General features: G+C 38.5%; 2 protein-coding genes across 2 annotated transcripts in view; one reads left to right on the top strand and one right to left on the bottom strand.

Moving 5' to 3' along the window:
• The first annotated feature begins 625 nt into the window (after positions 1–625).
• On the top strand, positions 626–8,456 carry LOC137982256 (arylacetamide deacetylase-like). The gene is made up of 5 exons (XM_068829335.1): positions 626–856; positions 3,489–3,747; positions 4,550–4,613; positions 6,051–6,267; positions 7,579–8,456. The coding sequence occupies exons 1-5, from the start codon at positions 689–691 to the stop codon at positions 8,116–8,118; spliced, it is 1,248 nt and encodes a 415-aa protein (XP_068685436.1). The 5' UTR covers positions 626–688; the 3' UTR covers positions 8,119–8,456.
• Positions 8,457–8,890: 434 nt separating this feature from the next.
• Positions 8,891–13,499, bottom strand: part of LOC137982257 (arylacetamide deacetylase-like) — a 6,231-nt gene continuing 1,622 nt past the window's right edge. The window contains exons 4-5 of the mRNA XM_068829336.1: positions 12,571–12,769; positions 8,891–10,130 (exon numbers count right to left, since the gene is read on the bottom strand). Of these exons, the coding sequence (XP_068685437.1) occupies positions 9,591–10,130; positions 12,571–12,769 (739 nt within the window). The 3' untranslated portion in view covers positions 8,891–9,590. The remainder of the gene's footprint in view (positions 10,131–12,570; positions 12,770–13,499) is intronic.

Below are 13,499 nucleotides of genomic sequence, written 5' to 3'. Positions count from 1 at the left end.
TTCCACAATGTTCAACCAATATTCCCCGGTATCGCCCTCCAGTTCGGTTAGCAAGAGCTGAATATTTCCAAGTTGTTACTTGTATTTTGACCTGCCTTTTGGGTCCTTCAACACACAGCACGAGTCGTGAAAATACTCACCAGAATATAAACAAAATGTGAAAAAAAAAAACATGGTTTATAACCTTTCCCATGGAAATGGCTTGTATGGCAAAGTCCTGAACAAGAAAGCACCAATCAAAACACTTGGATTTACCTAAAGGCCATAGGTTATAGGAGAGAACCAATCAAAAACAGAGGGAAAATGTTTGTTACATTAACATCAGCTATGTGTCTGGAACATCTGAAGGATTTTTTTCCTCGTTCAAATCAAAAAAGTCGTCTGTGATGTCCTGTAAAAACAATTCTTCCAATTCTTCGAGTGAGTCGCCGATCTCAACACTTGCCGCCATTTTGAAAAGGCTTTTTAGTAGACCCCAGTCTACTGCATCACACCTTTTTGCTCGGACCCGCTCGTTTTACCGCCCGGTCTCTTTCCGCCCTGGTTGAAACAAGGTTGAAACCCTTTCGAGCCTCCGTAACTTTTCGTGAGGACGAGTGGAGATTGGGGCGAGAGATGCACCGCGATTGGGGATTGGGGCGGGAAAATTGTGAGTAAATTTGTCTCAGATGTTCTTCGCGATGCAACGATGCGATTTTCAATCGCGCTGCTGTGTATTTTCGTGGCTGTACTAGCTATTGCATTTGGAAGGATATACCAGAGGTTGTTTGATTTACCAGTACCGGAAGAATTCCCGAAAAATTCAGTATGGCAGTACAAACTTGTAGGCTTCAGCAATGGCTTGGCCAAGGATTTGGTAAGCTGCAACTTCGGTCATAAATAGTTGTAACTTCGCTAGAACAGCAAGTGAAGCGCGTCAAAGCTATTAATAACGTACCCCTCCTCCTCCTTCCCTTTAATGTTGCGTTTATCATTTGGTTTTTGCACTCGAACCCATAAACAACATTGAAGGGGAAGAGGGGGAAAATTGCCGTCTGTATTGCAACGTTTGTGACCGAGACTGTGGCATGGAGAAAACAAAAACAGTTGAATTTGCAAGTTCCAGGAGAAACATATGCATTGACAACTAATGTAATAAATACTTAATGACTGTTCCCGAGGGAAACAGTTCATTTTGTTTCCTGAGAATCTCAATGTTTCCCCAAGGGAAACAAAATGAACTCTTCCCCGAGGGACCAGTCATTAAGTGATTTTTTATATAGCACAAAAAGAAAAATGTGCAATGGCAACAACAACGGTGGTCGTCGGTCAACATTCGCAGGCAACAGTGCACTGTTACCCTCTGACTTCATAGATTTTGCACTGTTGCCCGCTCAGAGACTTTTGGCTGGAAACAGTTTTTTGTCAGATGTCATGTGACCTCGAAGTAACCAATGAGAGAGCATGCTGTTTGGGGAAAAAATTACGCTATAATAACAATTGTAGTTAATTTGATATGCCTACTATTGTTATTGTGCATACGTTCTGCGCATCTTGAGAAACTCAGGTTTCCTGTGGGTGATGCTTACTAACGCGGGAATATTTTTGCGCAGTTTAATGTTACCTATCCGGAGAAAGTAGATCTTAGAAAGTACTCTTGGTATTCAAAAAGAAAATTGGGGCTAACTATACATTTTTGAGAGATAATTAAGCTTTAATTTGAGAAAGAATGCCATACATTGCTTTGTATTTTAAAGCTCTTTACATTTATTATTTATGAATAATATTATTGTCTTTGCAAAATGTGTGGTTACCCCCAGTTTTCTTTTTGGATTTCAATAACACTTCTTAAGGTCTACGTTTCCTGCATAATCATAAACCAGGGAAAAAATATCTATGAATTGGTAGGCACCGTCCTTAAGTTTAATGAAAGTTTCGTCTGGCGGTGACTATATGATGGTATTTGGGAGGAAAATAAAAAGTCGTTTTTGTCATCAAATTAAACACAACCCATTATTTACTGTCCAGTGTAGCTGCGACAGAAAAATTATCGTTCAAAATCCATGAATTATTGTTAGTTATCGGCATATGAGAGCTTCTCCAGCATTAAGCTAGCACAGATGAGATTCTTGGGTTTTCTGCGCTGGTAACTAATAATAATTGGTAATGTTCTTCTTTGCTTTCATATGTCAACAAACTAATACCCAGTATGTAATTTTTAAAATTTGTTTGGACTGCTGCCAGGGAGCTATGTGATACTCTTGTCTTGGTTTCACCATTAAATACTTAAATACATATATGCCTAAAAGGCATGTACTTCCAAAATGAACGGTTAAGTTAATTTCTTTATGACTTAAATTCTTGACTCTTGTTGTCCATTTTTGGTATGGATTGCAATCTAAAAATGGATTAAAATTTGAAACAAATTCGTCCAATTTTATTATTTTTGAGTTCTCATGCCTCATGTACGAGAAATGTGTATGAAAGATTCAAATGATCCTCCCACGTATCAGGACAATTAAAGTATTTTTTTTGTCTCATATATATAGAAACCTGAGAAATTCTGGTGTCGTCAACAGGATTCGAACCCATGACCTCTGCAATGCCGATGCAATGCTCTATCGATTGAGTGAGCTATGAAGCAACACAGTTGGGAGCAGGTCAATTTGTTGGGCTCGTGTATTCCCATCAAAGGACTTGACGAATGAAAGAAATGTGTATTTGAAATGCGCCGGATTATAGACAAAAGATTGAAGTGATCCACGCACTTATCAGGACAATTTCAATTGATTGTGATGTGGAATTGTAAAATCTTCTGTTGTTACACAGAGTAAAATATATCAAGTCTCACTCCTAGGAGTCAATGGGTTAATAATATTATTACCCACTGTGGTTTCTTGGTTAGTCTTAAAAATTCTGCATTCCAGTTTTAACTTTAGCAGGGTGCAGGGATGGCGTTGTGTTGAGAGCACTCGCTTCCCACCAATGTGACATGGGTTCGATTCTCAGACTTGGCGTCATGTGGGTTGAGTTGGCTGGTTCTCTATACTCTGCAGCGAGAGGTTTTTCTCGGGTAGTCTGGTTTTCCCCTCTCCTCAAAACTAACATTTTATTTTATTTGAGTTAATTTGTTGATTTCAGTTTACATTGTCCCCAAATTATTATTAGTGCATTTTACTAACTAAAGGAATATTTTGACTTAATTTGGTGAGCTCTCCAGGATGGAGTGTACACCCTTGGGATTTTATAATACCGTCTGTTAGCAACTGTGTTTCTTGTGTCTCTCCGGTGTCTATATGAGACAATTGCTTAAATTGTCCTGATACAAGCAAGGATCACTTCATTTTTTCTTCTGTAACCCACACTTTGTTTCCTTCAGAAATATTTGTGCCAGTTTTCATTTGAAATCCTCCTGCCAAGCAATATGTTAAAAGTTAAGGGATCAGGGAATTGTTTTTTCTTGAAAGCGGTTAACATCTGTAAAATAGCCAGTGTTTTTATTTTTGCAGGCTTATATGACCACCCTCATCGGCATAGGTGATAATTATCACTCAAATCTAGCATCCTTGTTGGCATTTATTAGCAGTTTATTCAAGAATGATATTTACTCAGACTCCTTGGAAATCAGTGACACAGAAATATTTGGTGTTGGTGTACGAATCTACAAACATGTTAACAAAACAAACCAAGACGATGAGGATGGCAAATCTGGTTTATTGCCAGCAATAATTTATTTTCATGGGGGAGGATGGACCTATGGAAGTTTAGGTGAACTGTTTTCCCTCAAGTTGAAGTATTTCTCTTTTGCTGTTAGAATTTGATATATGTACATATAACTTTGTCTCTTCAAATAAAAAATTCAGTGTCTTAAGTTTCAAACATTCTTATATGCTTAAAACATGAGGAGTATTGGGATGATGTAAATTTTATAGATTTAACAAATTGATGTCAGTTTTTCATGCGTCTGTCCTGTTATTAATGTCATAACATTGTCAAAGTAGCTGTGGATCCACGAGGCGACAGCCGAGTGGATCCGCAGACTACTTTGAAATTCATTGTCAATAACAGGACAGACCCATGAAAAACTGACATCAATTTGTTTTTTTACAATAACAAAAAGGCGGAGGGGTCAAAATTAAGTCAAAGCATGAGAAGAACGCGAGACAAAAATGCGAGAAACTTCAATTTTCTTCAAGCTGACGCGACCAATGTTGCGTCAATATTGCATAAATTATAAATTTATGTGTCTGTCCGCTTATTGACAATAAAAATTAGTCAATGAGTGTGCGAGAATTTTGCAGTCATTGGAAAATAACCCATTGACACTTCATATGCCCTAGGACGCCCCCAGTTGAAGAGTAAAATTGTCTGGCATTAAACAGAGTAAAATCTGTTGAGTCTCACTCCAGGAGTCAAATTATTGGTTATGTCAATAAATTGTTTGATGTGTACTTTGTTTGTGTACTTTCACAAGACTGGTTTTTCTAGTTGCGAAGGTAGAATGATTTACTATCAGCATATGTTATCAATCTTGGAAACAAAATTTGAAATTTTTTTGATGCACTTTCAGATGCTTATGATGATTTTTGCCGTGAGCTTGCAGTTTCTTCTCAAATAATTGTTGTGAGTGCTAAGTAAGTGTTGTTTATGTACTCTGTATAGACCCATATCACTCAATGTCCAAACAAAAGATTTTGCCCGTCGAACCTCTCATTCAGTGTGAGGCTGGACGGGCAAAGACAATGCAAAGACAAAGCCTTTATTCCCCACAGACTCCAAAATGGCCGCCGAGTGATAAAGGTGAATTGAGTGGATGGTAGAGGTTGTGAATCCATTAATTCATGAATAACGCCCCATTGACAATGAGTAAAATCTTCAGGTGTTACACATGGTAAAATATATCAAGTATCACTCCTAGGGGTCAATGGGTTAATTACCCATTCTGGTTTCTTGGTTAGTCTCAAAAATTCCTCATTCCAGTTTTAACTTTAGCAGGGTGCAGGGGTGGCACAGTGTTTGAGAGCACTCACTTCCCACTAATGTGACATGGGTTCAATTCTCAGACTTGGCGTCATGTGGGTTGAGTTAGCTGGTTCTCTACTCTGCACTGTGAGGTTTTTCTCGGGTAGTGGTGGTGAGAGCACTCGTCTTCCACCAGTGTGGCCCAGGATCGATTCCCGGATTCTACGCCATATGTGGGTTGAGTTTGTTGGTTCTCTACTCTGCTCCAAGAGGTTTTTCCCTCTCCTCAAAAACCAACATTTGCAGACGTAGCTCAGTTGGCTAGTGCGTGGCTTTCGGAGCAAGGGGTCCCCAGTTCGATCCTCGGTGACTTCAACGTCTGTTTCCACTTTCCTCTGATCCATGTAGCTATCGCTTTAAATATCTGTGAAACAGAGCACTGACAGAGGGAGGGGGGTAAAAGGCGCACCGTCGGCTTCCATTGATACCAGTTTCATAACTGAAGGAACTACCGACGTTAAATAAATTGACTTTTTGACTTTACTTTACTTTTTAGTCTGGTTTTCCCCTCTCCTCAAAACCAAAACATTTGATGTAAGAGGCATGGGTCTCTTCTTGATTTTGTCACAAACTGCTTTGCATAATTTCTTTGAAAACAGGAATGCAAAGCAGTTTGTGATGTAACATTGAGAATATATAGACCCATGCCTCTCACATCATGGTTGTGAGTCTAAATTACTGCTAGTTCTGCCGAGTATGTGGCTTGCATGGCACAGAAAAAGCGAAATTCTGGGTAACAATGGTGGGTGACCTGTTTGCACTATATGGGGTGATTTATATTAGGAACAAAAATATTTGAAAGGCTCAGATTGTATTAACCACATGGGCACTACTTTATAATTATTCCATCTTTTACGTTTTACAGAAGCTTCACTTTGTGCATATTTTATGTTAGTTTTGGCTGATTTGAAGGTCTTAATTCTTAATCAGTATCTAAAAGGCCCTGAAAAAGGAACAAGTGTAGTTTTACAACTTAAGGGTTCACAGACAGCTTTTTGAGAGATTTCTGATATATTTTTACACAATTTCTCATCAATCTCTTTCTGTAGTTACAGGCAAGCTCCACATTACATCTATCCAACCCAGTTCAATGACTGTTACAATGTAGCTATAGGTGTCCTGAACACAGGCGCCACTTATGGTATTGACGTTTCCCGTGTTGGGATCATGGGTGACAGTGCTGGTGGAAATTTAGCTGCAGCAGTTTCTCATTACATTGCGTCAGTCTCTGAGATGCATTGCAGAACACAGTATCTAAAGGCACAGGTAGGGATTGATATTATTTATTGAATGGATTTTGCTCCCATGGCGGAACTTTTATCAGATTGTAACTGAAGTACTTGGGAATTATGTATAGCAAAGGGTTGTGTGTTGAGTGATAGTTATGATTTGACAGAGAATGATTGAAGACAATCTTGTGCTGGCCTCAGTCAGAGGCCATCTGCAGTCAAAGGCAACTCAAAGACTCACTTTGTAAGACTTCTACCTTCATTATAATAATTGGGGTGGGTGCCAATCTTCCAGGGGTTTCAATAACTTTTTCCAGAAGCGGCTGGTGATAGTTGTGACGAAATGCTATATTGTTTAGTTAGTATTATAATAGTAGAATACTACGAAAACCACTGAACTGTGGAGTGGACCTGAATTACTGAGTCACTGCCCTTCCTACTTTTGCTGGTAAATAGTTCAAATTCTTGAGAGGTTTTGCCAGGGAAGCTTTCTTTCACTTGAAGTAACAGCAAGTGCATTGTTGCACTTGCAACCTCTTTGCTGGACAAGAACAATTTTATGCACCCCTTTCATAAAGATGTTCAACTGAAGTGGGCGGGGCAGTCACTCAATAATTTGGGCCCATTCCAGAGATCGGTAGTTTTCGTAGTAGGTGGCTGTTATTGATGGAGGGGCCTGATTTTTTTCCCTTGAATGGCCTTTAGTGATTTGTAAAATACAATTTCCAGCAATCTAGATCTGTCAATAAGGGAGTTCTTTGTGTACTAATTTTTATTAGCCAAAGTTATTTGAACAAACTTTTATTTTTTAGATGGATGGATGTGCACTTTAAATTCCTTTCCAGTTTCATATCTATTTTATTGCCCTTTCACAAACACAAGAGTCTGTGAGAGTGGTGAGATTGCTTATAAGCAGTGGTACAGCTGTATGTAGACTGCCTGTAACCAGCATTTTTTGAAACCACTGCATGCCTATCCCATTACACAGAACTTGTCCTCAGTCATGCTGGTACTCATTTTTATCAACCTCACGTGAATGGAAAGTTGAGTGAATGTTTGAGCATGTGTGCTGGGATTTGAACCTGGAGTGCAGTCCCTGAATGATATCCTCCTCTACACTATGTATCCCCATGTTACCTCAAGGTTATTTCTAACCTGTTTGATTGCAATATTGGGGGGTCTCATTGATGGCACTTAAATCCTGCCAAAGGAAATTTCACATCACTGTAAGTTGAAATAACTTTTGCCATCACCTGTTTTTTTGTTTTACTAGAAATAATGTAACCAATTTTAGCCATCATAGAATGATATACTTCCATTTCGTGTACCTACTTTTATTTGTCTCCAGATCCTTGTTTACCCATCTTTGCAATTTCTTGATTTCAATTTGCTGTCCTTTGTGCAAAATGCCGGAAATAACATCCTCTCTAGAGAAGACCAGGCAGGACATGTTTCTCTCTATCTTAATGGCAGTACAGATCTCAAAGAAATCCTTCTTTCAGGAAATCATTCACATCATCTTCAAGGTACGGAATACATGTCTTTCATTAACAAGTCAAAGACAGCTGTCTTTCAAGATGATTCTCCGAAAGAACTTTCGTCTTCTGCTTTGGAGGCATTGACTCATTTCAAGGGGTCACCTCTGATGGCAAAAGACTTTAAGGGAATCCCCCAGACATTTGTCCTTACAGCAAAGTTTGATGTTGTAAAGGATGAAGGGTTTCTTTATTCAGAGAGATTACGGACTGCAGGAGTGCAAGTCAAATATAAGAACTATGACTCTTTTCATGGCTTTGTAACAGCGGCAACTGAGGGGTCATCAGCCAGAACAGATGAAGGAGATGAAGCCATTGCTGATATAGTGCAGTACATAAAAGAAAGAGTATGAAAGTAATCAGTGTGAGAAGGTGACTTACATGTAAGTTTACACAACAAGTGTGTAGTATAATGCCGTCACAAGGCCTTCCAAGGGCTTAAGCCGGCAAGAGACATCTTCTAAAAGCAAGTCACAGCTAGAGGACACTCAAAACAGCAACCAATTATTATTTTTATACCTCCCAACTCAAATGCGTTTTCCGATTGGAGGAGAACATGTCACGTGTCATGGGTCAAAACTCACTAACTCCCTAGGGCGAACAAAACTCACTAACTCCCTAGGGAAACAACGACTTGAACTTTTAACTGACATGATGAGGTCACACACCTTTGAAACAGCATCAAATTCCGTTTACAAATCTGTGGGAGGTATAACAACACTTAATGACTGGCCCCACGGGAAACAGTGAGTTTTGTTTCCCCTCGACCCTTTATGTTCCCTGAGGCGAAGCCTGTACTATCAGAGTACTTCAAGAATGCTCCTAAAAGCTGTGAAAGACTGAGGGCACTCACCTCGTTTGCTCCTGCTTGCTGAGTAGGTGGACTGTAAATACAAGGTTAAGCAAGCATCCCAAAATGATAAAACCCCTTCAACAAAATGATTCTTAAAGAATTATCCCAAATATTTTGATCCTGGAGTGATCTTGATGAACACTCTAGAAAACAATGCAGAGCCATTAGTTACATTCGGATACACAGTAAACTGAGCTTTTTGTAATAAATTGTTATTCTTGGTGCATGTACAAAATTCCAGCCAGTGTCAGTCAGACAGACATTGAATAACAGATGGTGAAAGTAGTTATTTTATTTTTTATTTACTTGTACTAATATTTATGCAGGAATAGAATATTTTATAACCATGTTGTAAATAGTATTTACATTTTTGCACTTTATAGCTATAGATAGAGGCACCCGATTTGAAAGATTTTCGTCAACGCTTATGGAATAGTTTAAAAGTAAACATCTGGCATAATATTAAGATGCAAATACCCTTAGCAACATGACCAAACACCTATTGGCCTTACAGTGCTGTATTAAATCAATACAGGAGAAATTTGGGCTCAAACACTTTGTTCAAGAACATATTGTTTTTGCAGCTGTCATTAAATTCTTAGTGTTCAGTGGTTCCCTACAGGCGTAATCGTGACAGCATTGAAAGCAATAATTGTACAGAACGTTATAAAATTTGAAAAATTCTATAGCAACTGAAGCATTCAACATGTTTTGAGGAGGTCATAGACTTTTGATGACTTAATACAATAATTTGAAAATATAAAAATAAATTCCTGCTACTGTGATAACTTTGCAATGATTGCTACCACTACGGGAGTATAGAGAGAGAATGGAAAAATTAATCATTTAGTGTTATTATAGGATGGCTAAACACCGCTTGATCACTTCTCCATTGATGGGTCATTGTATTAACAGACTGGTGAAGTTTATATTGACAGCATCCTTGCTTTAAAATCTCCATTCATTTGAGACCTACAACTCCTTGATAAAATCAGAAAGATCTTGCACTGCCTGATGAAACTCTTTTGTTGTCAAGATAGGCAGGGTCTGTATCACCAAGAAGGCATGGATTGTCATGTAATTGAAGTGTTTCACTTCAACTCCTGCATCTTGCAAACGTGCCTTGTATAAGAGACCGTCATCTCTGAGAATATCATATTCACAAGTGATTAACATTGTTTTAGGTAGACCCTTCAAGTTATCTGCCATCAACGGTGATGCTCTGTAATCAGTAAGGGCATCAAGCACTGCCTTTGGAATTCCTTGCAATGGATTCATCTTCCCAGCTTTGTGTTTTTCCTTGTTATTCACTCCAATATAAGAAGAGTACTTTGTGTTGAGAAGATGTGAGGAGTGATTGGTCACTAGAAATGAGGAGGTCATGTTGGAACTTCCTGTGATATAATATGACCAAAAATATGCCATTCTTTCTGCCGTGAGAACTGCTGAACCCATGGTTTTGCTTGAAGGAAGAGAAAAGTTCATGAACTGTAGTGTAGGATAAATAAGAACCTAGAACAACAGGGAAAAAGTATTCATTCAGAGAAATAATGAGAATGGACACTGACTTATTTCCCCTTATAAAGATCCTGTAAACCAATTTGAAGAACAGTCGTAAAACCATGATCACAAAAAAGAGAACATTCCCACTTCAATATTATTTGATATGATTTCATCTGCAGTCTGCCCAATTAGTAGAGCATTTCTGCTCAACTAGATAAGATTGAGACGTTAAACAGGGGTGTTGTTGTTATATAACAATAAGAACAAAAATAATATGTAACACACATTGTCAGTGACTGTGCAAAGTGAGAACAAATGGAGTACAAACGACGACATGATAATGTTGCCTGATATTTGCATTGTAAAATGTGAAAAGGTGGGTTTCGCCAAAGCTGAAAAATGGTACAATCAAAAGCCTGAAGGGGTACTAGAATCGAAGTCACATAAGGTTCTCTGGGATTTTAATGTTCAGTGTGACCAGACGATCAATGCAAGATGGCCTGATCAATATTGTCACTCTAAACAAGGGCAAAAAAGAGGCAATAATCATTGATGTTGCTGTCCCAGGAGATGCTCGGGTGGCAGAAAAGGAGGTTAAAAAATTGAAGAAATATCAGCTTCTCAAGGATTAAATCATTAAAATGTGAGGGCTAAAGAAAGTTGTTATTGTTCCGGTGGTAATTGGAGTGTGTGGTGTAGTGAGCAAGAACTTTGAGGAGTATCTTAAAAAGCTTGAAATTGATGCTCGTTGAGGACCCTTGTCAAGTTGTTGTTGACTGTCCTTTAACTTTCTGACCGGACTGTTTAACATCTTTGAGATTGTTATAAAGTGAATATAATCATATGTAATAAATTATTGTTATCATTATTATCATGAATATAACACAGCTAAGGATGCTACAGCCAGGAATCCATTGGGGCTGAGCAACAACATGTTACTAAGGGAAACCAATGTCATCTTGCCTTGCCTTCAAATCTCCAGCAATTTTCTCAGTATCCTTTCAGAAGCCACCAATGCCAATTTCTGGATGGGAGCAATATTATTGGCGTATCTACTCCCAGGTCTTTCTCTGGCCATCGGATGTTGAAAATGCACCTCAGACAGGTGTTGAGAGGGGACCCATCTAGGTAGTATTCTCTCTTTGATGGCAGATTCTTTTGGGAGATGTTCAGAGTCTTGCACTTTGATATTCTGAGGTTCATTGCCCAGGTGTGACTCCAGCTGGACAGTTAAGTCAAGTCTTGCTGAAGTGAGATCTTGTCAGAAGGCTTCTCGCTGACCTTGTATAATTCGGAGTCATCTGCGGAAGTTGCTGCTTTAGAGCCATGTTTGATACAATCTGGAATATCATTGATATAGGAAAGAAAGAGCAAGGGGCCCACTATGGAGCCTTGTGGGACACCAGATGAAACTTGCTGCCAGTCAGAATTGGTGCCATGTAGTGATTATCCCCCAGCATATCTAACAAGTGACATTGCCAATATTGACAGTAGTTATGGCCTGTATCAAATTTCCCCCTTTCAATTTTGACAGCATAACTTATGTGACATGTTATATGTATTCTTTCCTGATCTTTTTCTTCATCTGTCTGTAACATTTCAGCACTCCTAAGTACTCCAATTTTTCACCTTCTTTTAGCAAACTTATGCTTGTGTCATCTGGTACGTTGGTCCCTTTTGACTGTGTCACCTTGCCTCTCTCAATGGGGTGAGTGAGCACAGCACACTTCTCAGTGTCAAATTTCATTGCCAAATATTCTCACAGACTGTATTAAAAGGTCATCCATGAAAAGGTGGTGGTTAATCTTTGTTTCGTTTCCATAAGTGTAAGCTGCTACACACTTTCTTAGGATGAGGGTAAGAGGGGGTCATTGCTATCACAAAGAGCAAGGATGTGTTTTTTTTTTAATGGCAGCATTTCCTAGACTATCTCCATTTTATGTAAGCCCTGTTTACCGTCCTTCACATAAATTGAGAAAGTCTAAAAATGTTTAGATGTCAAAAAAGGTAGCACTTCTGTCTAGGTTGTTTGGGTGCAGGTTAGAGTTACTGGTATGTCCATTAGACCTTCAGCATTGCTCTAACTTGGGGATTGGTGGTTCAACTTGCTTTAATGCACCATCTCTCCCCCAAACAGTTCAGCTTTGGACATGTCAATACCATTTACTTACAGGAAGGGGAGAAAATAGACATGTTTTTTTTATAAAGCATAGCAAAAATTTAAGGTCACAAAAAGTACCAACTCTGATACTTCTTGTGATTTCTTGTCTTTCAGTTTCAGTTTCACTTTATTTTTGCCACTTTTGTTATTTTAAATAACAAAATAAATGTATATTAAACTACAAGAGATATTACATAATCAATAAAAGAAAAGCATAAGGTGACCCAAATGAATTCATTTTTAAACCTCCTTAGAACTCTCATCTTAAGACTCAAATGTTATACCTACCTGTGCAGCTATCTTTTTGTTTTCATCTTGCAACTTCAGGGTAACTGCTGCTGCAAGGTTACCTCCCACGCTGTCACCAGCAACAACAAAGCGGTTTCTGTCAATACCATACTGGTCAGCATTGTCCAGGACAGTATTGATGACAGCATAACACTCATAAAACTGCACAGGGAAGGTGTACTTAGGAGTCAATCTGTAACTAAGATAAGTGATTATCATGATAAAAATCAATGATAGGGGTCTTTAATTAAGGAACTACAAGAAGTTTTTTACTGAAGGTTGATAAGAGATCAAACAGATGCAGCATAGGTATACTGTAGATGTGGACGTGTGACCTGATCAGTAAAAAAGTATGTGATGGTGCTGTTCAAAAGCCATTCATATCAACCAGTCAGAACCAAAAATTATAAGTCATCACAGTCTGAGAATTGTTCTGTAATTTGACATTGGCTACTTTTAATTATTAATTTTTTTTATACATCTGTGTTTTATCAGTCAGGTTAGTTGAAGACTGCTCTTTGTAATCATTACAAAGAGACGTCTTATTATTGCTAATGACTCAGTCTACAGAAGACATCACCTCAAAATAAGGTATCAGTAGTTTCCCAAAACAGTAACAGCCATAATTGATACAAAAAGAAAGGTTTTGATTATTGACAGCAAGGAAATCTGACTGCAATTTGATTTACCCCCTCAAAAGGCAAAAGACTGGCTGTAAAAAAAACCCTTGGAGAAAAAGAAGTTATTCAAAATGAGTTTAAAATAATGAATCCTGCAATACTCGTCACATTTGTTGGAACACCCATCCCCGTTTCCCCCCTCCTCCAATGTTGATTTTCACAACTACTAGCAGTCGCCCAAAAAATTCTCATACAACATTGAATTGAGGGGAGGGGGATGTGGTATAAGCCACGATCTTTTAACACAAT

The sequence above is a fragment of the Montipora foliosa genome, chromosome 13, assembly GCF_036669935.1.
Source record: "Montipora foliosa isolate CH-2021 chromosome 13, ASM3666993v2, whole genome shotgun sequence".
NCBI classification, from domain to species: Eukaryota; Metazoa; Cnidaria; class Anthozoa; order Scleractinia; family Acroporidae; genus Montipora; species Montipora foliosa.
This window is presented reverse-complemented; position numbering and strand designations above follow the sequence as displayed.